The 26,014-nt window shown below is 44.1% G+C and overlaps 1 protein-coding gene across 2 annotated transcripts in view; it reads right to left on the bottom strand.

Annotated features, from left to right (window-relative positions):
* The window catches only part of PJA2 (praja ring finger ubiquitin ligase 2), an 88,543-nt gene extending 67,664 nt beyond the window's left edge, over positions 1 to 20,879 (bottom strand). The window contains exons 1-3 of one of the 2 annotated variants that reach the window (XM_068247394.1): positions 20,772 to 20,879; positions 10,647 to 10,847; positions 5,470 to 6,487 (exon numbers count right to left, since the gene is read on the bottom strand). In XM_068247394.1, the coding sequence (XP_068103495.1) occupies positions 5,470 to 6,487; positions 10,647 to 10,845 (1,217 nt within the window). In that variant the 5' untranslated portion in view covers positions 10,846 to 10,847; positions 20,772 to 20,879. Of the gene's footprint in view, positions 1 to 5,469; positions 6,488 to 10,646; positions 10,848 to 20,497; positions 20,640 to 20,771 lie in introns of those variants that run through there. The other variant, XM_068247402.1, reaches the window with a different exon arrangement.
* Positions 20,880 to 26,014: the final 5,135 nt, after the last annotated feature.

Below are 26,014 nucleotides of genomic sequence, written 5' to 3'. Positions count from 1 at the left end.
ATCATCGGGAGATCTCTCCCCACTCTGGACCTCCTCTACCACTTCAGGCTGAACACCAGAGCATTAAAGATCGCCAACGACCCCTCACACCCAGGCCACCGCTTCTTTAATCCGCTCCCCTCGAGCCGGAAGCTCCAGTTCCGATCCATCTTCACCAGGACCTCAAGACATAAGAACAGCTTCTTTCCCTCGGCTGTCAACCTCCTGAACTCTCTCCATGGAAATGCCCACCCCCACAATACCATGACGCACAGAAGCACTCTGCACATAGACGGCGCTCCAGCTCAAGCGTACCTTTTGTTTTTTTTTTTGTATTGTAATTTATGCCACAGTGTCTCCCTCTGCATAAATGTTATATAACGTTCTAATTCTGTAAATGTTCTGTTCCTACTGCTGTCCTGTCCTGTAAACACTGTTTATCGTGTATCAGTACCCTGTACGTGCCAAGCCCAATTCCGGGCACGACCCAGTCGTGCTTGGCGAAATAAAGATTCTGATTCTCTGATTACCAACCAATGACAGTTCATTCCCTCTGAGAGATTATATTTAGGGGGTAACAGATTCATACTTGTCGGAAAATACAGATTAATATGACATCAGACATGGCTAGGGCAGCGGACCCAGTTCTTGAGAAGGGTCACCTCAATAACCGGACGGGCCATCACAATGTATTTCATATCAGCACGATGGCCAGATTTTACCGAATAAGACTATACGAATTTCATAGCTGTGTGATATTCGGTTTTCGGATACCGACAGGAAATCATACCACCCCGGCTTTCAGATTGGCCATTCATCGGTGCCAAGAAGTCTGGGGGGAAAGTAGGTTTGGAGTAGCCTCCTGCTGGGGAGGGAAGCCTTTTCTGAATAGAGTCCCCAGCTGGTGACTAGAGAGGTAATGAAAGATAAACATTCTAAGCTAATTAACACATCAAAAGACATCCTGCATCTAAGTCAGGGACAGGGGAGAAAAACATACTTTAAAAAAACAGTAATGTCAATTTCTGATTCCTGTAATGACTGCACAAATTTAGCCAGACAGCGATCAGAAATTGGACTGCGCGGCTCCTTCCAATTCGCCCGCGTTTCTCACGGTTGTTCCGTGACAGAGGTTTTGGCAATTTTTTTTTAAATAAAAAAATAACGGAGAAAGGACATGTACATAAGTATTCACAGCCTTTGCTATGATCAGGAATGCTCACCGGATGAAGTCCGAATGAGTGTCATTCGGATTTCATCTAGGTAATTAAAGCACCTGAGCAAGTGTGCCAGAGGGGGTTAAACTTACCCAGCAGGCATCTTCTTTAACCCGTCCCACGCTGCATTCCAAGCTGCGTCACGTGACTACAAAACACTTCCTCCTTCTGGGTTGAAGGAGGAAGAGTAGTAGTCATGTGACGCGGCTTGGAATGGGTTAAAGAAGATGACTGCTCGCTAAGTTTAATTCCCTCTGGCACACTCGCTCAGGTGCTTTAATTACCTGGATGAAATCTGAATGAAACTCATTCGGATTTTATCCGGTGAGCATCCCTGGCCATGATGTTCAAAATTAAGATCAGTTGCATCCCATTTCCCCTGATCATCTTTGAGATGTTTCAGCAACTTATTTGGAGTCCACCTTTGGTAAATTCAGTTGACTGGACATGATTTGTAAAGGCACACACCTTTCTATAGAAGGTCCCACAGTTGACATTTCAGGTCAGAGCACAAACAAAGTATGAAGTCAAAGGAATTGTCTGTAGAATTCCGAGACAGGATTGTCTCAAGGTACAAATCTGAGTAAGGATACAGAAATATTTCTACTGCTTTGAAGGTCCCAATGAGCACAGTGGCCTTCATCATCCATAAGTGGAAAAAGTTCCAAACCAACAGGACTCTTCCTAGAGCGGGCTGGCCATCTAAACTGAGCGATGGGCCTCAGTCAGGGAGGTGACCAAGAACCCGATGGTCACTCTGTCAGAGCTCCAGAGGTCCTCTGTGGAGAGGAGAATTTTCCAGAAGGCCAACGATCTCTGCAGCAATCCACCAATCAGGCCTGTATGGTTTAGCAGACAGACTGAGACACTTCTTAGTAAAAAGCACATGACAGCGCACCTGCAGGTTACCAAACGGCACCTGAAGGGCTCTCAAACCATGAGAAACAAAATTCTCTGGTCTGATGAGACATAGCTTGAACTCTATGGGTCTGATTCACAAAGCCGTGCTAACAGTTAGCACGCTGGTGAAAAGCCCTTTATCACGCCTAAACTCAGTGCAATTTTTATGTATCTACAAGTTTTATTAAATGGAATTATGCTATGGGAGCTTTCATTTGAGTTTCTTAAGGAATACAGCCATGGCACGAGTGTAAACCTAGCAACAGCGGGCATCACAAGCGCTACAGCTGGTCTTAAGAGGGTCAGCATAAGGATCTGGTGAGCGCATTTTGAGTTAGTGTGGTGTCACGGGCTGCATGCGGATACACCAATACTTAAAAGGGTGCCATACAAGTATTTAACAGCACTGGTGGAGGGATCGTTGTTATACTGGTATCCAAACTGGTTTACGCTATGTATCCCCCCTCTTGTCTCTGAGTGATTTACAGGAAGAAGTCCATCTGAATAGCGGTGAGAGATACAAAAGCGAGATTGCTGGCATTCTTGTTACCAGCCTCTAAACACTGGTGAGAGTATAACTGTATGCTAATTATTGCGGAGGTGTCTAGAAGCAAATACCCTTTTGTGGTGGCGCATCATATCGATTCTGTGGAGTGGACTTTGATGTTTAATTGTTTGCTAAGCTATAGAGACGTATATCTTATACCTTGGTCTGTATAAGCGCCAATTTGGCTTTATCAGCAGTTGATGCATGTTTCTATGTTATAATTATTCTGTATTCTGAGCGCACAGAGTGAGCGCTGTACACATTACCATTATTTTTTTTAAATGGTTTTATACTTTCTGGTGTGAAACATAGCTTCTTATTGTGGGCAGGGTAATGGGTAATGTGTGATACATATGGTTTTCACAAACACACTGAGCAGGGTGTAATGAAGCGTTAAATGATTTATTGCACCATAAGCAAGAGGAAACTGATGAACTATAGTTGCTGTGCAGGTCACAAAAGGGTTAATCACCCAACAGAAGAGGGATTAGGTGGACTAGGCTTTTTTTTATAAGTATGTAGACTATACTGCAATCGAAAAAATAACCTTAAATAAAAGATAGTAACTGATTTGCATTTCATTGAGTGAAATAAGTATTTGAACCCTCTATCAATAAAAGACTTAATACTTAGTGGAAAAACCCTTGTTTGCAGGCACAGAGGTCAAACGTTTCTTGTAATTGATGACCAAGTTTGCACACATTTTAGGAGGAATGTTGGTCCACTCCTCTTTGCAGATCATCTCTAAATCCCTAAGGTTTCGAGGCTGTCTCTGTGCAACTCTGAGCTTGAGCTCCCTCCATAGGTTTTCTATTGGATTAAGGTCCGGAGACTGACTAGGCCACTCCATGACCTTAATGTGCTTCTTCTTGAGCCACTCCTTTGTTGCCTTTGCTGTATGTTTTGGGTCATTGTCGTGCTGAACACCCGTCCACGACCCACTTTCAGTTTCCTGGCAGAGGGAAGGAGGTTGTCGTTCAGGATTTCACGATACATGGCTCCGTCCATTTTCCCGTTAATGCGATTAAGTTGTCCTGTGCCCTTAGCAGAAAAACACCCCCTAAAGCAAAATGTTTCCACCCCCATGCTTGACGGTGGGGACGGTGTTTTGGGGGTCATAGGCAGCATTTTTCTTCCTCCAAACACAGCGAGTTGAGTTAATGCCAAAGAGCTCTATTTTGGTCTCATCAGACCACAGCACCTTCTCCCAGTCACTCACAGAATCATTCAGGTGTTCATTGGCAAACTTCAGACGTGCCTGCACATGTGCCTTCTTGAGTAGGGGGACCTTGCGAGCCCTGCAGGATTTTAATCCATTGCGGTGTAATGCGTTTCCAATGGTTTTCTTGGTGACTGTGGTCCCTGCTAATTTGAGGTCATTCACTAACTCCTCCCGTGTAGTTCTAGGATGCTTTTTCACCTTTCTCAGAACCATTGACACCCCACGAGGTGAGATCTTGCGTGGAGCCCCAGAGCGAGGTCGATTGATGGTCATTTTGTGCTCCTTCCATTTTCGAACAATCGCACCAACAGTTGTCACCTTCTCTCCCAGCTTCTTGCTAATGGTTTTGTAGCCCATTCCAGCCTTGTGCAGGTCTACAATTTTGTCTCTGACATCCTTGGACAGCTCTTTGGTCTTTCCCATGTTGGAGAGTTTGGAGTCTGCTTGATTGATTGATTCTGTGGACAGGTGTCTTTTATACAGGTGACTAGTTAAGACAGGTGTCCTTAATGAGGGTGACTAATTGAGTAGAAGTGTCTAACCACTCTGTGGGAGCCAGAACTCTTAATGGTTGGTAGGGGTTCAAAAACTTATTTCACTCAATGAAATGCAAATCAGTTGCTATCTTTTATTTGAGGTTATTTTTTCGATTTTCCTTTTGATGTGCTATCTGCCACTGTTAAAATAAACCTACCATTGAAATGATACTGTTCTGAGACTTTTCATTTCTTTGTCATTGGACAAACTTACAAAATCAGTGAGGGGTCAAATCATTATTTCCTCCACTATATGCAGTCACTCGTGGATCCTCCTGTCCCACGCCGCCAGCTAGTTTCATTTTCGGCCGACAGACGCACTGCGCAGGCCTGGCCATGCGTCTGCTTCTTTGCATTCCCATCAGCATTAGAGTCCTATTGCAGATTGGAACAGGAATAAGCAGACGGTGGCCAGGCCTTTTGCCGAAAATAAAACTAGCTGGCGGCGTGGGACCGGAGGATCCGTGAGTGACTGTGAGGGCACAAGACGGCTGCAAGGGGCTGGTAGAAGCCCCAGGTGAGTAAAACTGTTTTTTTCTTTCAGGCTTAAGTGTCACTTTAAAGAGAACCTGAGGTTGTGATTATTAAGTTAAAAAAATGGATCAGGTAGCCACTATCCCCGAAGTTTCCGTGGCCTGCAGTCCTTTAGTTTCAGTATCGTGATCTCTGGGGTCACGATGCTGGAAGCTCTGCTCTGTCTCTCTGATCACAGAGCAGAGCTCAGGGAGGTGTGGGGGGGGGGGGGGGGGAGGGGAGTGGGAATGGCCGAGGAGAGGCAAGGTTGCCCAATGGCAGGTGGGGAAGGGGCATCAGGAAATAACCCAGTGGGTGTTTAGCAGGGAGTCCCTCTCCTGCATGAAACGCCCTTTCCCATTGAGATTGCGACAAGCTGAATGTCAGTAATTTCGGGGGCTGACAGCAGGGCGCAGGGGGGCAGAGAGCGGCGCATATGGGACACAGAGACATGTCATGGAGCAGGGAACATGCCTCTGTATCCGATCCCCCCTACCCCCCCCCCCACCCCTACGCCACCTCGAGTACATTTTAATCAAAACAAGGCTATCCTACCTGTCTTCATCTTTCCCTGGATCCATCATTTTCAAGCCATACACTTCAAAATCATCCCAAAATGTGTCATCCACTAGCGGTTTGTCTTCCTTTACAGGTGGATTATCCTTACTAGCGCCCTTCAGCTTCCTTCGGGAGCCTTCAGCATGACCACTTTCTGTTTCTTTAGTAATTGGAAGTTCTTCAGCTTTGAAAGACTTTGGTAAACGAGCCTGCCGTTCCCGTTTATCTGTTCTAGAGTTTTTTGCTTCTTTTCCATTCTCATCGGTTACCAGTGAAATTTTTCCAGAAGATACTGAGGGATGTGGTTTTCTAATTTTAGGCCGCACAACTGGTTCACTAGTTGGGTCAGTTTTGGCATGTCCTGCATTGGTTTCACTACACATTTCGGTTTTCGATATTAAATCAGGTCTAGTATTCTTCTGCTGGAATTCACAGAGCTCTGCGCTACTGATACCTATGGCTTCATCCTCAGACACAGAACTAGCAGACAAACTCCATGGAGCAGTATACAGGTCTAGGTTGGAATACTTTGATATTGATGCAATCCCCTGACATATACTCTCCTCTGCATAACTGTGATTTATGGTAGAACATTCCGAAAGTACCTCTCTTTGGAGTTTATCTAGAGCTTTATTAACAAGTTGCATATTCCTCCACGACTCACTTTTTAAAGAAAAATCCTCACAAAGGCCAACATTTTCTTCCCCTTCGCTACTGTCTGGCTCGAAAGAGTCAATATTCACAAAGGAATTGCCGCTCTGATGCGAGGGGGGTGGGTGTTCCACTGGAGTATGCATCAGAAAGGTTTTGTTGCCTTCCTTACAGTCATTGCTATTATTTAAAGACTGACATCCCCTTGTGTCTTCCAACATTGGGAAGGAGGGCAAGCTAGGTTTAAAAGATTCAGAAAATAGAGACAAAGTATTATTAGAATCCAATGTTCTGCTGTCTTGAAAAGCAGCGGTTACAACACTGCCAATGTCAAGAAGTGATGAATCATGGCTTTCTCTGGAAGCTAGAGAGAAAAAGACACAATATAGGTATAAATAAAAAGATACACACAGAAACTGTTTACAAAAACTATGACATAAAAATATACATAGACATAAACTAACCAATTATATGTTCTCTTGGAATAATGTCCATTTCTTGCAAGATTAACATGATATTCCATATATTCATCCAACAAAACACATTCAACTTAATTCAGCCTCTGTTTATAATTACGCACTGCATTAAGCCATAAACAAGTAAATGCATTTATGCCAACCACTCATACCTTTTATTTGTGCACCTGCATTTAATTGCCGAGAGGTTATACCTCATAAATAGATCACTTCTCAGCTACATCTGAACAGTATGTCTGAGCAGCACTTGTTCCCTATAATTACGGATGTTAACCCTTTCCAATCCTATTTCACGATCATCAACGTCCCCCCAGCGGTAGGGAGTGCTGCTGCTGGAGGATCTGCTGTGCCTCCTTGTACTAGGGCAAGGAGATGACCCAGTGGAGAAGGGGGGGGGGGGGGAGACTGGCGCTCCACCCCCTTGCACACATGCCAGTGTAATTTCTTTTAACATGTCACTGCGTGGTGCTGGAAGGGATTAAAGCAGTGGTCCTCAAACTAAGTCCCGTGGGCCAAATGCGGTCCCCTGAAGCTTTTTTACTGGCCCTCCACACAGAAAATGTATTACTTATAGATGCTGTCAGCTACATCTTTAAAGCGGAATATAACCCTGCATTTCAACTTTGCTCTAAAACATTATTTACAGCATATTATATGCAAAAAGCATTTTTTTTTTTACTAGACCAGCATTGGAAGGGTTAAACACAGAGGTTTTAAGTTTCGTGCAGATGTTCAGATAGTTACATTCTATTTAGTTAGATGTATGTATTGATAAACAGTTACACACTCTTTGGCTGTCCTCCAAGCTCCTTCTCAGTGAGAGAGATGAGTCACAATAAACACTTAAAAGATACATATTTGTAAACAAAAAGTATCTAACTGAAGTTCGGATGCGTCTGCAGAAATCTCTAGGGACTTTAAAGCCCTGTGTAACCCTTCCAATGCTGGTCTAGTAAAAAAAAAAAAAAATGCTGGTTGCATAAATTATACTGTAAATAATGTTTTAGAGCAAAGTTGAAATGCAGGGTTATATTCCGCTTTAAGTATTGGTGGTCCACATAAAGAATAGAAGAGCTGGAACCACCCATCCACATGGAAGCCCGAAAGCAGTAATTTGCTGGATTCCAATCAAATTCCACTTCAGGTGACACTGCTGTCCAACTGGACTTCAGGTTGTCACCTGGGTATGCTTCACTGTCTGGCCCGCAAAGACATCATTTTATGTATAATATGGCCCCCCAGGACTCTGAAGTATTTTGCCCCGGCCCTCGACCCAAAATGTTTGGGGACCCCTGAATTAAAGTGACAGGGAGATGCCATACTGGACTACACTTGGCAACAGTGACCCTTAGTGATCAGCCCAAATGTGCCCACATAATATTTATATTATGTGGCAGAGCGGTGGGGGGGTGGGGCTAACAGCGGTCATAGTGTTGGACTTAGTCCGACACTTTGAACTGAAGGGACTGGCGCTGTGCAGTATTTTAGATGGCAATAGCGTCATTTAGCAGAAGCAAGTTTTCAAAGGGCCCTGGCACACCGGGAAGAGTTTGGGGGGGGGGGGGGGGTGGAGGTGATTTTTTTTTTTTTTTTAAAGAAAGTTTCCATTGACTTGCATTAAAATCCAAACAACCTGCAAATTGCTCTCCAGTGTGCCAGGGCCCTCTGCGTCGTTTGACACTGGCCCTATGGAGTAGAAAGTCAATGCCTGACATAGGATTGGAAATTAAGACCCACTCAGTGAGATTTTTATAAAAGGGTTTAATTTGTTAGTGTAAATATATTTCATCTGGTTTAAAACAAACTTAAAATGGGGTTCTGATCAATAATGCAACATACAGTACTTGGTTGCAGGATGGACATGCAGCAGTGTTAACCAGCAGCAAAAATACACAACATGTCACTGCTGAGGATGGCAACTGCCACACTTCGATGTAACTTTCATGACGTGTTGCCTTTGAAACACCCATGCAGAATGCCACCAAGCACCCGGCTAGTGAAATACAATAGTAGAACAAGGAACACTGCATGTATTATCAACAATTTTATTTATACACATTTGATACAGATTTCAAAAAACATAAAAAAACATTAACAAAGCATACCTACCGGTACTACACAAAAAGCGGAGGTAGCCAAACATATCATCCCTGTTGTAAACTAATTGCTCCCTCTGAATAACCGCATGCAACAAGAGGAGAAGGAAATCTCCTCTGCGGTGAAGGACCCGGGTCCAACACTATGGTAGGGAGACTGTGCTGTGCTAAGGTACTAACCTTAGCACAGCACAGTCTCCCTACCATAGTGTTGGACCCTTGCACTAGCAAGGGATAATCAATGTAACCCAGCATATAGTTAGCAAACCAGGGTCCCAAGAGGATGGCAGCAGTCAGAAGTAGGGACAGGAGGAGCGCCCGGCTGGTGCAGGGGCGAAGCTGACTGGCGGTAAAATTACCACCTTCAGCTTCCCTTGAAAAAGGAGCCTAATGCTAGTTTCACACTGAGGCACTGTGTTGCGTTAGAACATGCACATAACACAACCAAAAATGTGATGCAATGCGGGCAAAGGAGCAACTCACTGAAAGTCAGAATCCAAACAATATCACTACTTCCTACCAATGTAGAGCTAGCAATGGTAAGATGGGAGGAACCTGTATAAGTAAAAGGCAGCTGTAATGAACGGTGTAGACGCAGCTGCACGCACAGCAGCTAAGTCCATGCCACGTAAATCACAACACCCCCCCCCCCCCAGTAATAGAGAGGGGAGGGAGCATGGCGATCACAGGGTCACGCGTCGGTCATGCGCGTGCACACGTGTGATGTGCACAGGGGCGTGCAGCGTCTCTGCAGAGTGCACGCGTGGAGAGTGGGTTTGGGAATGGATTCTTGAAAAGAATCAGGGATTACTAGTTCTTTCCCATCAGACACTTTGCATTCACGAAATCAATTTTCTGGCCAAAGTGCAATGCTACAAGTCACTGGATATCAAGATCTCAGTAGAGTTCCACCTGGTTATTAGGTTCATAGACAATCCCTCAATTCACTAAGCTTATCTCCTGCCTTTAATAACGTTTCTAGAGCTGTTACCATGGTGATAAGGCATGTAGTATTCAGGAAACATTTTACCTCAGGCAAACCTAAAGTTAACTCTTCTGTCTTTAAGTTAACTCTTCAATCCTTAGAATAACTCCAGAAGTCTAACGTTAAAGACAATTAACCGTGTGTGAAAATAACTACAGAGGAGGTAACTTAAGGAATGAAGAGATAAGATAAATCTCTCACTGTGTGGTGGCAAGTTATCTTTTGCCTTATCTCCAGCATAATCTTCGTGAATTGAGGCCATTGTTTCCATTTTTTAACTGAAAATTGGAGATTCACAATTTACAAATAAAAAATAACCTGGACCAAAAGGCTTTGGCCTCAATTCACTAAGCTTATCTCCTGTCTTTAATAACTCTTCTAGAGTTGTTACCATGGTGATAAGGCATGCAGTATTCAGGAAACATTTTACCTCAGGCAAACCTAAAGTTACCTCTTCTGTCTTTAAGTTAACTCTTTAATCCTTAAAATAACTCCAGAGTTAAAGACAGGCTGTTCATTAACTGTGTGTGAAAATAACTACAGAGGAGGTAACGTAAGGAATGAAGAGATAAGATAACTCTCTTACTAGTGCAGGTAAGTTTTCTCTTGCCTTATCTCCAGCATGATCTTAGTGAATTGAGGCCTTTGTGTGTTATTTGCATGGCTGTTAAGTTAATTCTCTGCATTTAGTGTGAGACCACGATCACTATGCATATGAGTTGGTCTGACCCCACTGGCTCTATGTACCAGACACCAGAGACAAGAGCAGCACACAGGCAGGTAAATAGTATTTTTACAAATAAACTGTAAACAGCAACTTATATATATTCCTTGCACTTCAGGCTTCCTCATTCTTATTACTGCCCTTACTATTATTGCTTATTAGTTCTGTACCACACCAGCTATGAAATACATGCAGGTTAACATTTAAAAGGACAAAAAAAATAATAATAATAAATCACACACTTAGGTCATTTTCCTTCTGCACACTGCCCAGCTCCAGGCCTTCAGATTCTTTCTTCTGCTGGACAGAGGCCCTGTTTGGGCTCTCCAGAGATGGTCGGAAGCTAATATATGCATGTCTTCTTCCATATCGCCTCCCCGTAACCGTCTGATATCCCCCAGAAGGTTTAGGCCAGGCAGCTTTTCCCGCTTCCTGACCCATGCCTGCAATGGAATAACTGCATCAAATAACAGACTGATACAACATGTGAAGACATAGGATATAATGACAGTTAACGATTAACTAAAGCTTGAAACACACATCCAATTATGAATGGCCAATTTAAACTATTCTATGTAGTATGAAAGCTTAACTACACAATCTGTTCATAGTGTTCAAAAGTTTACTCATAGGAAAAACATTTTCATCTTATCTTCAAACGACAACTGAAATAAGAGGGATATGGAGGCTACCATATTTATTTCTTTTTAAGCAATACCAGTTGCCTGGCAGTCCTGCTGATCTTCTGCCTCTAGCACTTTCAGCCATAGACCCTGAACAAGCATGCAGCAGATCAGGAGTTTCCGACATTGTCAGATCTGACAAGATTAGCTGCATGCTTGTTTCTGCTGTTATTCAAACACTACTGCAGCCCAATAGATCAGCAGGGCTGCCAGGCAACTGGTATTGTTTAAAAGGAAATTAATATGGCAGCTTCAAGACGTTTTATCAGTTGTGTGAACAATAGCAGGCAGCTTTTTTTTTTTTTTTTTTTTTTTTTTTTTTTTTTTTGGTTGATCAACTTGTTTCACAACAAAAGTTGTTCGATAATTGTGCTGCATAAAAAAACGCTGTTGAGCGTGTGTATGGGGCTTTAAGTGTGAAAATACCACCTCAGGGAAAAAGCTAATTGCACATGGACCCATGTTTCTTCACTTAAAGGGGAACTTCGGCCTAAATAAACATACTGTCATTAAGTTACATTGGTTATGTTTATTAGAATAGATTGGTAATATAATCTCTTACTCGCCCTGTTTTAAAAGAACAGGCAAATATTTGTGATTCATGGGGGCTGCCATCTTTGTCATGGGGGCAGCCATCTTTTTGGTTGAAAGGAGGTGACAAGGAGCAGGAGACACAGTTCCAACTGTCCTGTGTCCTGATTACCCCTCTCAGCTGCACACGCTAGGCTTCAAATGTCAAATTCAAAATGTAAAAAAAAAAATTTGCACCAAAACAGCAGAAAGAGAACAACAAAATCAGAAATCCCATCATGCTTTGCACAGCATCAGGGGAAAAAAGCCCGGGCAGTTTTCTTCTGTGTAGCTAAAAATGAGGTTTGTATAAGAGAAACAAAGTTCTGATGCTGTGAAACTGTTAAAGAAACACAAAGCCTTTTCGGTGCTGCTGAGTCGATTTTTAGTCCGGATGTTCACTTTAAGGTGGCCATACACTTATAGATTTGCAGCAGATTCGACTATCAGATAAGATTTCTGTCAGACCAAGTTGAATCTGACAGGAATCTGATATGTGCCACACACTAGGAACAGATTTCAGAATGAAATCTAAATGCATTATTGGACCATTAGATCCAATGCAACTCTATGGACCATCGATATGCTGCCAGCAGCAGATCGAACCTAGATTTTCCATCCTGTCAGATCAAATCGATCAAAATTGGCCGCAAACCGATTGATTGGTATTCAATCGATTCTATAGAATCGATAGATGGCTGAAATCGACCAGTGTATGGGCACCTTTAGTTTTGTTCCTCACTCCACACACACAATGTGGGTAGATACATTTATCCTTTAAAATACACCTTTCACAAACCTATAAAGATAAAATGTTTTCATCGTGAATTATGGAACTACGGGTATTTACCATGATCAGTTCTGGAGATATAGAGCAAATATTATAATCAGCTGTAAAAAGGACTTTTGCATTAATTGCAGTCATTTGCAGCTACCTTTGCTGCCATTCATACTGTGTCTGTTACGGCCAGATCCCAAAGTTGGCCACATTGCACTCTGGACGGCTAATACACGAAAGTAGCCGACTTTTGTGGCCAATACGCAAAGCACTTGTTCTTTTCAAAATTTCCCTGGCAAGAACACAACCTGATGCGAGCTAGCTAGCCAGCCACGTCCAGAATATAGGGCAAAAAAGAAAAGCCGAGGGGTGGCGGTTAACAGAAATTCTCAGGCTCCTTAAAGCAAACCTGTACTCAGAACATCCTTTCTGCTCTAAAAGATAGGGAACAGCATAATAACCTTTAAAGAAAAATATTTTTGTTACAGCTGATACAAATCCTTAAATAACTCTGCATAGTTTCTACTTCCGGATTCATTATTGTTAACCGCCTGTGCTTTCAAATGAGCTTATCTGTTTTATCTGCCGTGGCAGTCATGTGACACATAAGAGATATCAAATTACAACTAGTGATTATACACAAATGAGGGGGAATTAAACAGGCTAAATTCTTTAAATACATACAGGGTGCATTTCTCTCGGTTTTCCTTCTGTCCTGTGCAAGAGATCAGGTCCACTTTAAAAAGGATACTTGAGGTGACATGTGACATGATGAGATAGATGTGTATATACAGTGTCTAGCACACAAATAACTGTGCTGTGTTTTTTTTTTTTTTCTTTCGTCCTTCCTTTCTTTCTCTGCCTGATAGAGTTAAACGTCAGGTATGTAAGTGGCAGTTCCTGTATGAGGTAGGACTAGGTCAGACTACAGTGTGACCCTCACCAATAAGAAGTTACAACTATAAAACACTTTCCTAGCAGAAAATGGCTTCTACATGCAGGAGAGAGATACAAATTGTCAATAGTTCATAGGTTTTAGCTCTGGCATACTTCAATGAATGTGTCATTGAGCAAAAACAATAAAAAAAAACAGTAAAAAAACTTAAAAAATATATAAATATAAAATAAAAAACTGTCTTAAAAAGTTATTTTTAGGAGAAAGAGATAGATACAATTGTTTATTTCAATAGTTTATTTTCACTTCGGGTGTCCTTTAAAGAGAACCCGAGGTGGGTTTAAAGAATGTTATCTGCATACAGAGGCTGGATCTGCCTATACAGCCCAGCCTCTGTTGCTATCCCAAACCCCACTAAGGTCCCCCTGCACTCTGCAATCCCTCATAAATCACAGCCATGCTGTGAGGCTGTGTTAACATCTGTAGTGTCAGTCTCAGCTGCTCCCCCGCCTCCTGCATAGCTCCGGTCCCTGCCCCCGTCCATTCCCTCCAATCAGCAGGGAGGGAAGGGATGCAGGCGGGGACTGGAGTTCTGCAGGAGGCAGGGAGAGCAGCAGACTGACACTATAGAGATAAACACAGCCAGCTCTGACAAGCTGTTTGTCAGCAGCATGGCTGTGATTTATGAGGGATTGCAGAGTGCAGGGGGACCTTAAGGGGGTTTGGGATAGCAACAGAGGCTGCGCTGTATGGGCAGATCCATCCTCTGTATGCAGATAATATTCTTCAAATCCACCTCAGGTTCTCTTTAACCATTGCTACATTTTGCTCCAGTATCCTCTCACCTCTCCACCTTTTTTCCTCCACTTCCCAGTGTCCTCTTACTCTGATGGGAGGATAATATACAGGGCAGCCCTACCAGCATGCCTGTATGTGGTCTCTCTAGCTTTTATTGCCAATCCTGTGTTGCCAGTATTCCCTGCCGTATGAAAACGTTGTCCATATGGCAGAAAATACCGGCAACACAGGGGCTGCAATAAAAAAAAAGCCAGAGACCACACACAGGCGCGCAGGTAGGGCTGCACTGTCCATTTTCCTTCCATTACAGTGAGAGGACAAAGGGAAAGGGTTTGGAGGATGGAGGTGCAAGGTGCAGCGTGGAGAGGATCCCGGGGCAAAATGGGGCTCAGGTTGAGGAGCCTGGGAATCGCAGATACCACCACCACTGAACTTTGTTGGTTTGCCCTTTGGGACTTGGCTAGCTAATGGCCCATACTCACTGGCTACAATTGTCGCCGCAACCACGTGGCGCGCGCGTGTTGCGGTGACAGGTCGCCAGTGAGTATAAGGCGCAACACGGGCGCGCATCCCGAACTGTTGTGGTCAATCGACCTGGCGACAGTTGCCGCGCAACTTCGCTGCAACTGTCGCTAGTCCGCGTGTGTATGCGGACTAGCGACAGCAACCAGCAGGGAATACCCTGAGCTTCCGGTCAGGGGAGGAACATCAGCGACAGCTTCCGTCGCATCAGTTGCCAGTTCCCTCCACCGTGTGTATGCAGAGGGACCTGGCGACGAGCTGTCGCCTATCTGTCGCGCACACGCTCCCGTGTGCTAGCGACAGCAACAATTTGTAGCCCGCGAGTATGGGCCATAACTCTCCTCAGGTCGCCTTATGGCTTGGCTAAAGTCTGATAATGTCAGTTATCTAGAAGTTCTTCGCTTATTGGCCACAGTAGCCATCTACTTCGCAGATTGGCTTACCAGATCCCGAAGTATCTAGACTTCAGGTTCTGGCCATTACATCTACAATCTTCAAAGGCTGTATATTGGCCTCATGCAAAATAATCAGTGGGTGGAGTTTGTCCATTTCAGGACAGAGAAGAGCAGCCAGAGATACTGTAATTAACAACTGAATGAAGGTCCTTGTCTAGTTTACTGTGAGGTGTGCTATGATGTCCCAGGGTCAGTAGCAGCAAAAAAAAAAAAAAAAAAAAAAAAAAAATATAATAATAATAAAATTAATAATAAATAGTAGTAGTAAAAAATAAAAAGCTGTAAACTTAATTTACCAGCTTGTGGCTGAGAGGAAGATATACAGTGCTGCCTATAATTATTTATACCAGGGCTGTGGAGTCGGTCCAAAAATCCACCGACTCCGACTCCTCAGTTTAGGATTCCACCGACTCCGACTCCTCTAATTTGCATATTACAATTTTGTTGATTAAAAGTATGTAACATGAAATTCGTCTCTTAACTGCCAACGCTTAGGAATTTTACAAGGCAACTGAAGTGAGAAGGATATGTAGACTACTATATTTATTCCCTTTAGACTAAAACTAGTCCTTGGTAAGAGTGCTTGTAAAAGGTACAGACCGGAACAAAGAACATCTATCAGGCCCTAGGCAATGTAACTGTGGGTACATGTAAGAATTATGTGCAGGTACTCTGCAGGGGAATAAGGGGATTCTTCCTCTATTACACATCTGAACATGGATCAGGCCCTAGACAATGTAACTGTGGGTACATGTAAGAGTGATGTGCAGGTACTCTGCAGGGGAATGAGGAGATTCTTCCTCTATTACACATTCTTCATGCACAATCTGAACAAGGTTTATGGGTGACAGACAACACCTCTGTGTTCAATGTGCACAACATTCTCAGTGGATTCCCTGCAGCTCTGTGGGGAGTGCATATGTAGAGTATAGTACTACTGTGTAACAAAGTAAACCTGAGACAGATGAAATTAAAGTTTTATACATACCTGGGGCTTCCTCCAGCCCCTTTCAGTCTAATCAGTCCCTCGCTGTCCTCCTCTGCCACCTGGATCTTCTGCTATGAGTCCAGGTACTTGAGCCAGTCGGGCGTAGTGCGCATGCACACACTACGCCGCCGGGAGCGTACTACACCTGCGCAGCACTATTGCGCAGGTGCAGAATGTTCCTGGCTGTGGGAGCGGCATGCGGCCGGACAGCGCTGACTGGCTGAATTACCAGGTCTCATAGCAGAAGATCCGGGTGGTGGAGGACAGTGAGGGACTGGATTAGCCTGAAGGGGGCTGGAGGAAGCCCCAGGTATGTATAAAACTTTACTTTTCATCCGTCTCAGGTACCCTTTAATTTGTAGTCACCAAACCAAATTTTAACAACATATCAAATTATTTGATTTCATCAGCAAAGGGAGTGCATACATTTGCATAAATCAGCATCAGTGCAGAATTATTTCCATCTCATTGACCATCTCTATTAGTGACACAGCTACACATCAGGCTTTATTCTTACAGCATAGATGTTATTTAGTATATATAAGAGATTCCTGTGTACACATCATATATACAGTCACAATCAGATATGTATATCTGACCTTAAAAATACGGGGACTGCTTTATTGAAGCAGCACAAGTAACTAATTTTGATTGGTTTATTTAATTTTTGTGGACTAAGCACAGCTATTACTGTATATATACATTATTTTTAATGACTATTATCTGAGAAAGAGAACATTTTATCATATTTTCTATTTTAATTACAGTTACAAATTCATTAGGAGTCGGTGCATTTTTTCCCGACTCCGACTCCAGGCACCCAAAATTGCCCGACTCCACGACTCCGACTTCACAGCCCTGATTTATACCCCTGTAAAATTTTGACTTAAAGTTACTTTTATTCAACCAGCAAGTAATTTTAGATGGGAAATTACATAGGTGTCTCCCAAAAAATAATAAGACGATGTACAAGACGCATTATTGTGGGAAAAAATCAGCTTTTATTTACATTTGAGCAATAAGTGTCCAGTCCAAAATTATTCACACCCTTCTCAATAATCAATAGAAAAGCCTTTATTGGCTATTACAGCAATCAAATGCTTCCTATAATTGCAGACCAGCTTTTTGCATGTCTCCATGGGTATTTTTGCCCATTAATCTTTAGCAATGAGCTTCAAATCTTTCAGGTTGGAGGGTCTTCTTGCCATCACCCTGATCGTTAGCTCCCTCCACAGATTATCAATTGGATTCAAGTCAGGACTCTGGCTGGGCCACTCCCAAACAATGTTGTCTGCTAACCATTTCTTCACCACTTTTTCTGTGCGTTTTGGGTAATAGTGATGCTAGAGTATCCATTGGTGGCCAAGTTTCTCTGCAGACTACCTGATCTTGTCATTGAGAATCCTCATGTATTACTCTTATTCATCATGCTCTTTACTGTGATTAGGTTCCCTAGTCCACTGAAAAAACAACCCCAAATCATTAGGTTCCTACCACCATGCTTGACAGTGGGGATGGTGTTCTTTGGGTTGAAGGCTTTTTCTTTTTTACGCCAAATGAAGAAAACATCATTGCGACCAAACAATTCAATTTTTGTTTCACAGAAGACCAGAATTCGTCTTCTTTGTCCAGATGAGCATTTGCAAAAGCCAAGCAAGCTTTTGTGTGCCTTATCTAGAGAAGTGGTGTCCTCCCTGCGCTGCATCAGTGGAACCCAGCAGTGTGCTATGTCCATTGGAGTGTCTGCCTTCAGAGATTGCCAACAACAGAGCCCAGATTCGCCAGGATGGCCTTGGTGGTGATCCTTGGATTCTTTATCACCTCTCTCATTATCCTGATGGCCAGCACAGGTGTCACTTTTGGCTTCTGACCATATACTCTGAGATTTTCCACAGTGCAGAACATATTGTATTTTTTAATAATACTTTGCACAGTAGCCACTAGAACTGGAAAACATTTAGAAATGGCCTTGTAGCCCTTTCCTGACTTGTGAGCAGCCACAATGCACAGCTGCAGGTCCTCACTGAGCTCCTTTGTCTTAGCAATGACTGTCCCACAAACCAACTGCAGAGAGCTGCTGTTTTTCACCTGTTTAATTAATCAAAACAGCTGTTTCCAATTAATCAGGGTAATTGTGATGCTTTAGAACAGCTTGGCCTATTTGGAAAGGTATAGAACTTTGTATTCTCCCACAAAGTGTGACAGCTTGTGAAGGGTATGAATAATTTTGGACTGGACACTGGTCAAATGTAAATAAAAACTGAGAAATGTTTTTTCCCTCAATAATGCCTCCTGTACATCGTCTTATCTTTTGGGAGACACCTATGTCATTTCCCATCAACCAGAAATTAATTTTTTGAATAAAAGTCAAAATTTGCCAGGGGTATGAACAATTATAGGTATGGAATGAATGAATGTATGTATGTATGTATGTATGTATGTATGTATGTATGTATGTATGTATGTATGTATGTATGTATGTATGTATGTATGTATGTATGTATGTATGTATGTATGTAATGCATGCTTACACATACACACATTATTGTGTCCAGCAAACGCTCAGTACAAATGAAATATGTGATGAATATGCCCATTAGTTACTTTAGAGCCAGGGGCTTAGTTATTGCAGCGGTAAAGCACAAAATTTTTCTGCGTATAAAACAAAAAAGTGAAAAATGTGTGTGTATGTGAATAATATTTGTGGGGGTGTGCATGTGAATATTCTTCACATATTCTATCATATACTGTTCTGGTGGCATGGCCTTAAAGGCAGACAGGGCTAAAGTGATATCAGAAATTACTGCATAGCTCTACAACGACTGCATGACCTAGTAGCCGCAGCAGTCTGCAGTGGCAACAGAAATGACTGTATAACTCCAATGACCACCACAATGACCAATTAGCTCTAGTAGCCAAAGTAGATTCCAGTGACCACATGCAATGATTGCATGGCTCTATTAGTCACAACAGGCTCCAGTGACCAAACCAATGCCTGCTTGGCTCTAGTGGGTACACAGGGCTTCACTGACCACAGCAATGATTGCATGCCTCTAATAGTCACAACAGGCTTCAGAGACCAAACTAATGACTGCTTGGCTCTAGTAGCCGCACTGGGCTCCAGTGACCACAGCAAAGATACCATGGTTCTAGTAATCACAGCAGCAGAATCCAGTGACCACAAGCAATGACTGGCTCCAGTGACCACAAGAATGACTGCATGGCTCTAGTAGTCACAGCAGACTCCAGTGACCACAGCAATGACTGCCTGGCTCTGGTACTTGCAGCAGATTCCAGTGATCGCAGCAATGACTGCCTGGCTCTGGTACTTGCAGCAGATTCCAGTGACCACAGCAATGACTGCCTGGCTCTGGTACTTGCAGCAGATTCCAGTGACCATAGCAATGACTGCCTGGCTCTGGTACTTGCAGCAGATTCCAGTGACCACAGCAATGACTGCCTGGCTCTGGTACTTGCAGCAGATTCCAGTGACCACAGCAATTACTGCTTGGCTCTTGTACTTCCAGCAGACTCCAGTGACCACAGCAGTGACTGTTTTGCTCTGGTAGTCACAGCAATTAATCAAATGACCGCACTCACGTCAGTGGGTAAGCTGGTGCCGGGCCCCAAGGCTATCAGTAACAGTTATCATGAGGGAGTCCCCACACAGACTTATCGGAGCAATACACGTAAAGTTTTATTGTCCCATCACATGTGTGAAAAAAAATTGTCTGACCTGCGTAGGCCGACAATCGTTTCGGGGCCACCCAGGGTCCCCTTTATCAAGGCGGGTAGCAGAAAAGACATATACACAGCACAGTCACAGCAGACCACAGCAATGATTGCCTGGCTCTGGTAGTGACAGCAGACTTCAGTGACCACTGAAATGACTGCCTGGCTCTGGTAGTCACAGCAGACTCCAGTGACCACAGCAATGACTGGCTGGCTCTGATAGTGACAGCAGACTCCAGTGACCACAGCAATGACTGCCTGGCTCTGGTACTTACAGCAGACTCCAGGGACCACAACAATGACTTCCTGGCTCTGGTAGTCACAGCAGACTCCAGTGACCACAGCAATGACTTCCTGGCTCTGGTAGTCACAGCAGACTCCAGTGACACAGCAATGACTTCCTGGCTCTGGTAGTCACAGCAGACTCCAGTGACACAGCAATGACTTCCTGGCTCTGGTATTTGCAGGAGACACCGGTGACCACAGCAATGACTGCTAGGCTCTGGTATTTGCAGCAGATTACAGTGACCACAGCAATGACTTCCTGGCTCTGGTATTTGCAGCAGACTCCAGTGACCACAGCAATGACTGCCTGGCTCTGGAAGTGACAACACACTCCAGGGGAGTGTGACCAGAGCAATGGTTGCACAGCTCTCTGGTAGTCATACTGACCTCCAGTGACAACAAACAAGAGTTTCTAGCTGCAGCAGCCCCAGCAGGTTATGCTCCGTAGCCGCCCACCCACCAGCAGCTGTCCCGTGTAGAGCGTCGCAGACGTGTTTGTGTTGTGTCAGCAGAGTGATGCTGCACCTGTAACTCCGCCCCTCTCCCTTTAGGCCTCAGCGGCGAATTCCAGCCGCCCTCGTTCATGGCGTGTTCGGAAAGCCGCCAGACAGCCTGCATTGTGCACCGCCTCCCCGAGTCCCCCGTGCCGTGTCCTGTGTACCTGCCGCTCCTTGTTCCGGGTGCAGCCCGGAGCTCCCAGCACCTCCAGCAGCAGCTCCGTCCCTTCCACTACGCGTCAGCAGCTAATCCACGTCATCGCCTCATCCAATCCATACACACAGCATGTTCACAAGTAGCCAATGAGTGCGTAGAGGAGGCGTGTGTTTCGGCTTCAGGTAATCTGGACGTGCGGGACAATGAGGGGTCACACTGTACGGGGCATGCTGGAGACGCAGCGGATGCAGTCAGGTCACTGTCCTGGGACTGTAGGGCTGGCCTTTGTACTCTGCTGCATTGTGCAGTTCCGGGATACACTACTACTGTAATACAAACACAAAAGTTTCATGCTGTGTGACTAACAGACTGACCAGCAAGCTCATGGTGATCTAGAACTCCCAGGAACGTGTAAGGGGCTTGAAGAGACCAACAAGCCAACTTACTAAGATGCTAAACAGAAGTTTGCTTTCTTAAAACGGACCTGAACTAAGAACTTCCTCTCTGCACTAGAAGATAAGCAACAGCATAATAACCTTTAAAGAAAAATGTCTTCATTACAGCTGATACAAATCCCGCAATAAATCTGCAGTATGTCTAATAATAATAATAATAATAATAATCCGAACATTTGTATAGCGCTTTTCTCCTGTTGGACTCTACTTCCTGCTTTCATGGAAGCAGACATATTATGAACATCCTGTGTTTACAAATTAGCTCTCTGACGTTGCAGTCAGCTGAGACAGCTGTGGGATCAAATTACAATTTGTGCTTAGGGGGAATTAGACAGTCTAAACTCTCGAAATACAGGGTGCATTTCTGTTTGTTTTCTTTCTGTCCTGTGCAAGAGTTCAGGTCCACTTTAACCACTTCAGTAGAAGCGTTCTCTTGCCCCTTAAAGGAATCATCAGCCAAATAATGTTGCCCCATTATATACATATCCAGGGCTTCCTCCAGCCCCTCACAGTCGACATGGCCTACGCAGTAGTTCCGCTTGCAGCCGCCGGCCTAGGGTCCCCATCGGTGCAGATGCTGAGCTTGAGGTTGTCCCCTATTGCGCCTGCACAGGCGATGCTGTCACTCAAGTCCATGTCCGCAGTGTACTGTGCAGGTGCAGTAGTTCTGCGCCTGCGCAGTACACTATGGACAACGTGGAATTGATTGACAGCGGGGCTCGCGCAGGTGCAATAGAGGCAGTCAGCCTCTGCACCTGCGCGGACCCTGGGCCAATGGCTGCGAGCGGAGCTGCAGCGTGGGACATGGCTGCAAGGGGCAGGAGGAACCCCCGGGTAATAATATAATGGGGCAGCATTATTTGACGGACGATTCCTTTAAGGACCATAGACTGCTGGTACAAAAAGCTTGGCTTACTGACATCACGCCACACATACCCGCTGCTACCGCCGCTCACCTATCGCTGAAGTTCACTCGGCCAATGAGATTGGTTCACAGTGATCACGAGGTCAGGAGCCAATGAAATCAGCTCCTGACTGGCTCACAGAGCTCTGATGTCATACCGAGTGAGCTATAGTGGAGAGAGATCGTCAGTAGCCTGCTGCGGGCTAATTGAAATCTATGCTGTGGCAGGAATAACAGGTGCCAAACAGTAAAGATTTCAATTAGCGTGGACTGGAACCAGTTAAAACAGAAGGTATTTGAGATTATTCAGGTTGGAGTGAGCCTTGAGTTGTCCCGTAGTGCATCACTGCTGAATATGCAAATCATCTCTTTCTTGTCCCCAATAGCTACAAATCTCAATGGAATCGCTGGAATTAAAATTACCATTTTTTTCTAGGCCCAGCCAGGGACAGGGGTGGGTTACATCAGTGTGACGTGCAAAGCAGCAAACATAAAATGGGCATAGTCAAGACACTGAGTGGGCGGAGCTAATTGTAAGCAGTGGGCCAGGGCTTCCTAATTAGACAAAGTTCCCCAAACAATGTCAAACGCATAAGAAAACAGCGTTTTTGCCATAATGTGATGAAACAGGAGATTCGCATTATGGATGTGTTGACGATAAATCTGCAGAAACTGTGTGAAGCTATTATACCATTTATTAATCATGAGCCCTCAAAATGGCAAATGCTGCAACAATATCTCCAAATTAGCAAATGCAGCCACTATGACCATCAAATAGTAAATGCAGCAACCGTTCCCTCCGGCACATGAAATGCAACAACCATGCAAAACATGCAGAAACTGGAAAAAAGTGTGATGTGCTAGAAAATCCATAGGACAATAAATAGGAAACCATGAAGTGCATTAAATAAAGTATTTTTAATGATAAAAATCAATCTTATTGGCTCAGGAAACATATATTCGCTTTCACCAATTAGTGCTGCAGCAAATACTACAGCAGGTTTTGCACAGGAGCAAGCCCAATCGGGCACAGCTGTGCTTCAGCTACATGACTTATATCTACGTCCTCATGGCTTAGATCATGGGTCCCCAAACTTCTTTGGTCAAGGGCCGGGTCAACATACTTCAGAATGCTGGGGGGCCGGAGCATGCATAAAATGATGTTGACAAACATTACATTGAATCTAGGTATTGATTTCCCCCAATCATGCTCAGAGGAGAACTCCCAGCAGCAGCAATTCAGTCATGAGGCACCCGAAGAACGTCTGTGAACCAGACAGTGAAGCATACCCAGGCGACAACCTGCCATCCAATTGGACAGCAGTGTCAGCTGATGCAGAATTGGATTGGAAGACAGTCAATGACTACTCGCTGGCTTCTACAGTATGAGTGGATGGGTTGTGCCAACACTGCTATTCTATATGCGGGGCGCCGATATTAAAAGTTGCAATGGGCCACATCTATAAGTTATACATTTTGTGCTTGGGGGGCCAGTGAAATAGCCTCGGAGGGCCGCATTCGACCCGCAGGTCTTAGAGGACCGCTGGCTTAGATGAAGTCACAGAGGACGTAGATATACTGTAGTGGTGGAAAAGGTGGTTAAATATTTCTCCACTCTTTTTCTTTTGGTGAGTTCTGTCTCTGGAACAAAATGCGCGCATGCCTAAGAGGATGCTGGACTATGCACATCTGCAAAAGTACACGACCTCTGGAGAAGCAGAAGAAGGAGCCAACTGCTCAGTCTAGCTCCTGGAGTCGCCGCGGGAACACTGCGGAGGAAAGTCTTTGACAAATTAGGACAAAGTTACAGTGTCCTCCCACAATCCTTAGACAGACTGATAAGTTAACCTCCTTATGCCGGGAATACATGGCTCGATTATGCCACCAGATCGATTCCCATTCATCCCCGCAGGCGATTCTCTTATCATCTGCTCGTTTTCCTTATCTTTTTCCATTGTCCCGTCTGCGGTATCGAGCGCGGAATCGATCCAGCGGGTGATCGGACATGTCGGAAATTATCAATCGAGCCATCTAATGGCTCAATCGAGCAGTACAGTGTATTCCCAGCATTAGCGGTATGATTCTTCCCAGATTTTAGCGGTACAATGTTTTCTCTGGAAAGAATCACACTGCTAAGTAACGGCAGCAAGAGCCCCCCCAGTTTAGACAGCCAGAGAGTGACCCCTGCATGTAGGTAGCCAGAGTGTACACCCCTAGTTTAGGTAGCCAGAGAGTGACCCCAGTACAGGTAGCAAGAGTGTGCTCCGCCCTGATAAGGACCAGAGACCGGTGGTACAAAAAATGGGCCTCACCGACGTCACACCGCATGGACCCGACGCTCTTGGGGTTCTCACTGCTCTCCCTTTGCTGAAGCCCACTTGATCACAGCAGAGCTCCGTGAGCCGGTCAGGAGCTAATTTCATTGGTTTTTGACGCTGTTATCACTGTGAGCCGATATGATTAACTTACAGGGTCAGGAACAAATGAAATCAGCTGCTGACTGGCTCACGGAGTTCTGTTGTCACACCGACAGCAGGGCGAGTGGCTGCAGCGGCAAGAGTGTGTGGCAGGTTTATTAAACTCTATGCACTGGCAGGGATAACAGGTCCAAAATGGCATTGATTTCAGTTAGCCTGGTCTGAAAGCATTTAAGCGGAGTTCTCTGGGGACAAGAAAAATATACAAAATGGCAGGATGTGATAGGTTTTTTTGCCAGATACTGATGTATTTATTGGGGTTTGTATCACATTCCCCGAGTAGTTTTTGCAGACTGGGCTCACACATAAAAGGTGTACAGTTCTGTTCCAGTCCTGACAGTTTTCATCAGTTTTGTTTCAGTTTTCTATGGCTGGCTTCACACATACAAAGTACACAGTCTTGTTCCATTCCTGTCCTGTCAGTTTTATATCAGTTTTCTATGGCTAGGTTCACACATACTTTGTGTACAGTTCCATTCCTGTCAGGTAAAACTGATAGAAAACAGATACAAAACTGATGCAAACCAACAGGAGAGGCCTGGAATGGAACTGTACACCCTTTATGTGTGAACACAGCCTAAAGGCTCCTACAAATAAACAATTATAATTTATCAAATCCCCTGTGTCTCTAATGAATGTCAGAAATTGCACAGCAAGTTTTATGAACAATGTATCTGTTTTCTAGTGAAAATAATATTTTCAGTCTTGTGTTTAATTTCACATAGCATATAAATAAATGTGCTCAGTCTCTATAAACCAGCTGCTTTTTTCATGTTTCTTTTAACAAGTCACTTAACATTTTGGTCTCATCCGAGTTTTTGAAGAGCGTGTAATAAAGCAAGAATAAATGTGATGAAGAGCACGTATAGATCCTCAAGAATCATCAAAGCACTATAGAAATCATATGCCGTATTCAAAGAGCTCAAATAGCGTGTCAGACATTGGCATTCAAACACAGTAGGGGTCCCAAACCGTGTTTAGAATATACATCTCACTGCTTCCTTCAGTTTACTATTAATCAAAGTATGTGAACTCCTTAATCTGCCCGACTGTTTTAAGCAAGAAAAAAATGGTGGTCTTGGAACTAAACCAACAAGTAATGCATACTGGATTTTTGCTGTGGATTTTTGCTAACGTGTGCACTGCCTGCTTGCCTGTGATGCCGGGACTAAGCACAGCAGTTTGACAAGATATTATGCCTTCTCTCTCTTTCTTTGCACAGTCATTTTAGTTTATTTCAAGTTATTGGAAAAAAAGTGGCCATTCACGCATTCATATTTTGTCATTATTTCCAGCATATTTGATTCAATCATACTTGATTGAACACATACACTTACACGGGCAGTTTCAGACAGTTTATTTAAATAAACCGAGAGTCATTTTAGCTGGGTGGAAATGGGAGCATGTTGACTGC

This window comes from Hyperolius riggenbachi, chromosome 1 (genome assembly GCF_040937935.1).
Source record: "Hyperolius riggenbachi isolate aHypRig1 chromosome 1, aHypRig1.pri, whole genome shotgun sequence".
Lineage (NCBI taxonomy): Eukaryota > Metazoa > Chordata > Amphibia > Anura > Hyperoliidae > Hyperolius > Hyperolius riggenbachi.
The sequence above is the reverse complement of the archived record's forward strand: the minus strand, read 5'-3'. Positions and strand labels throughout refer to the sequence as shown.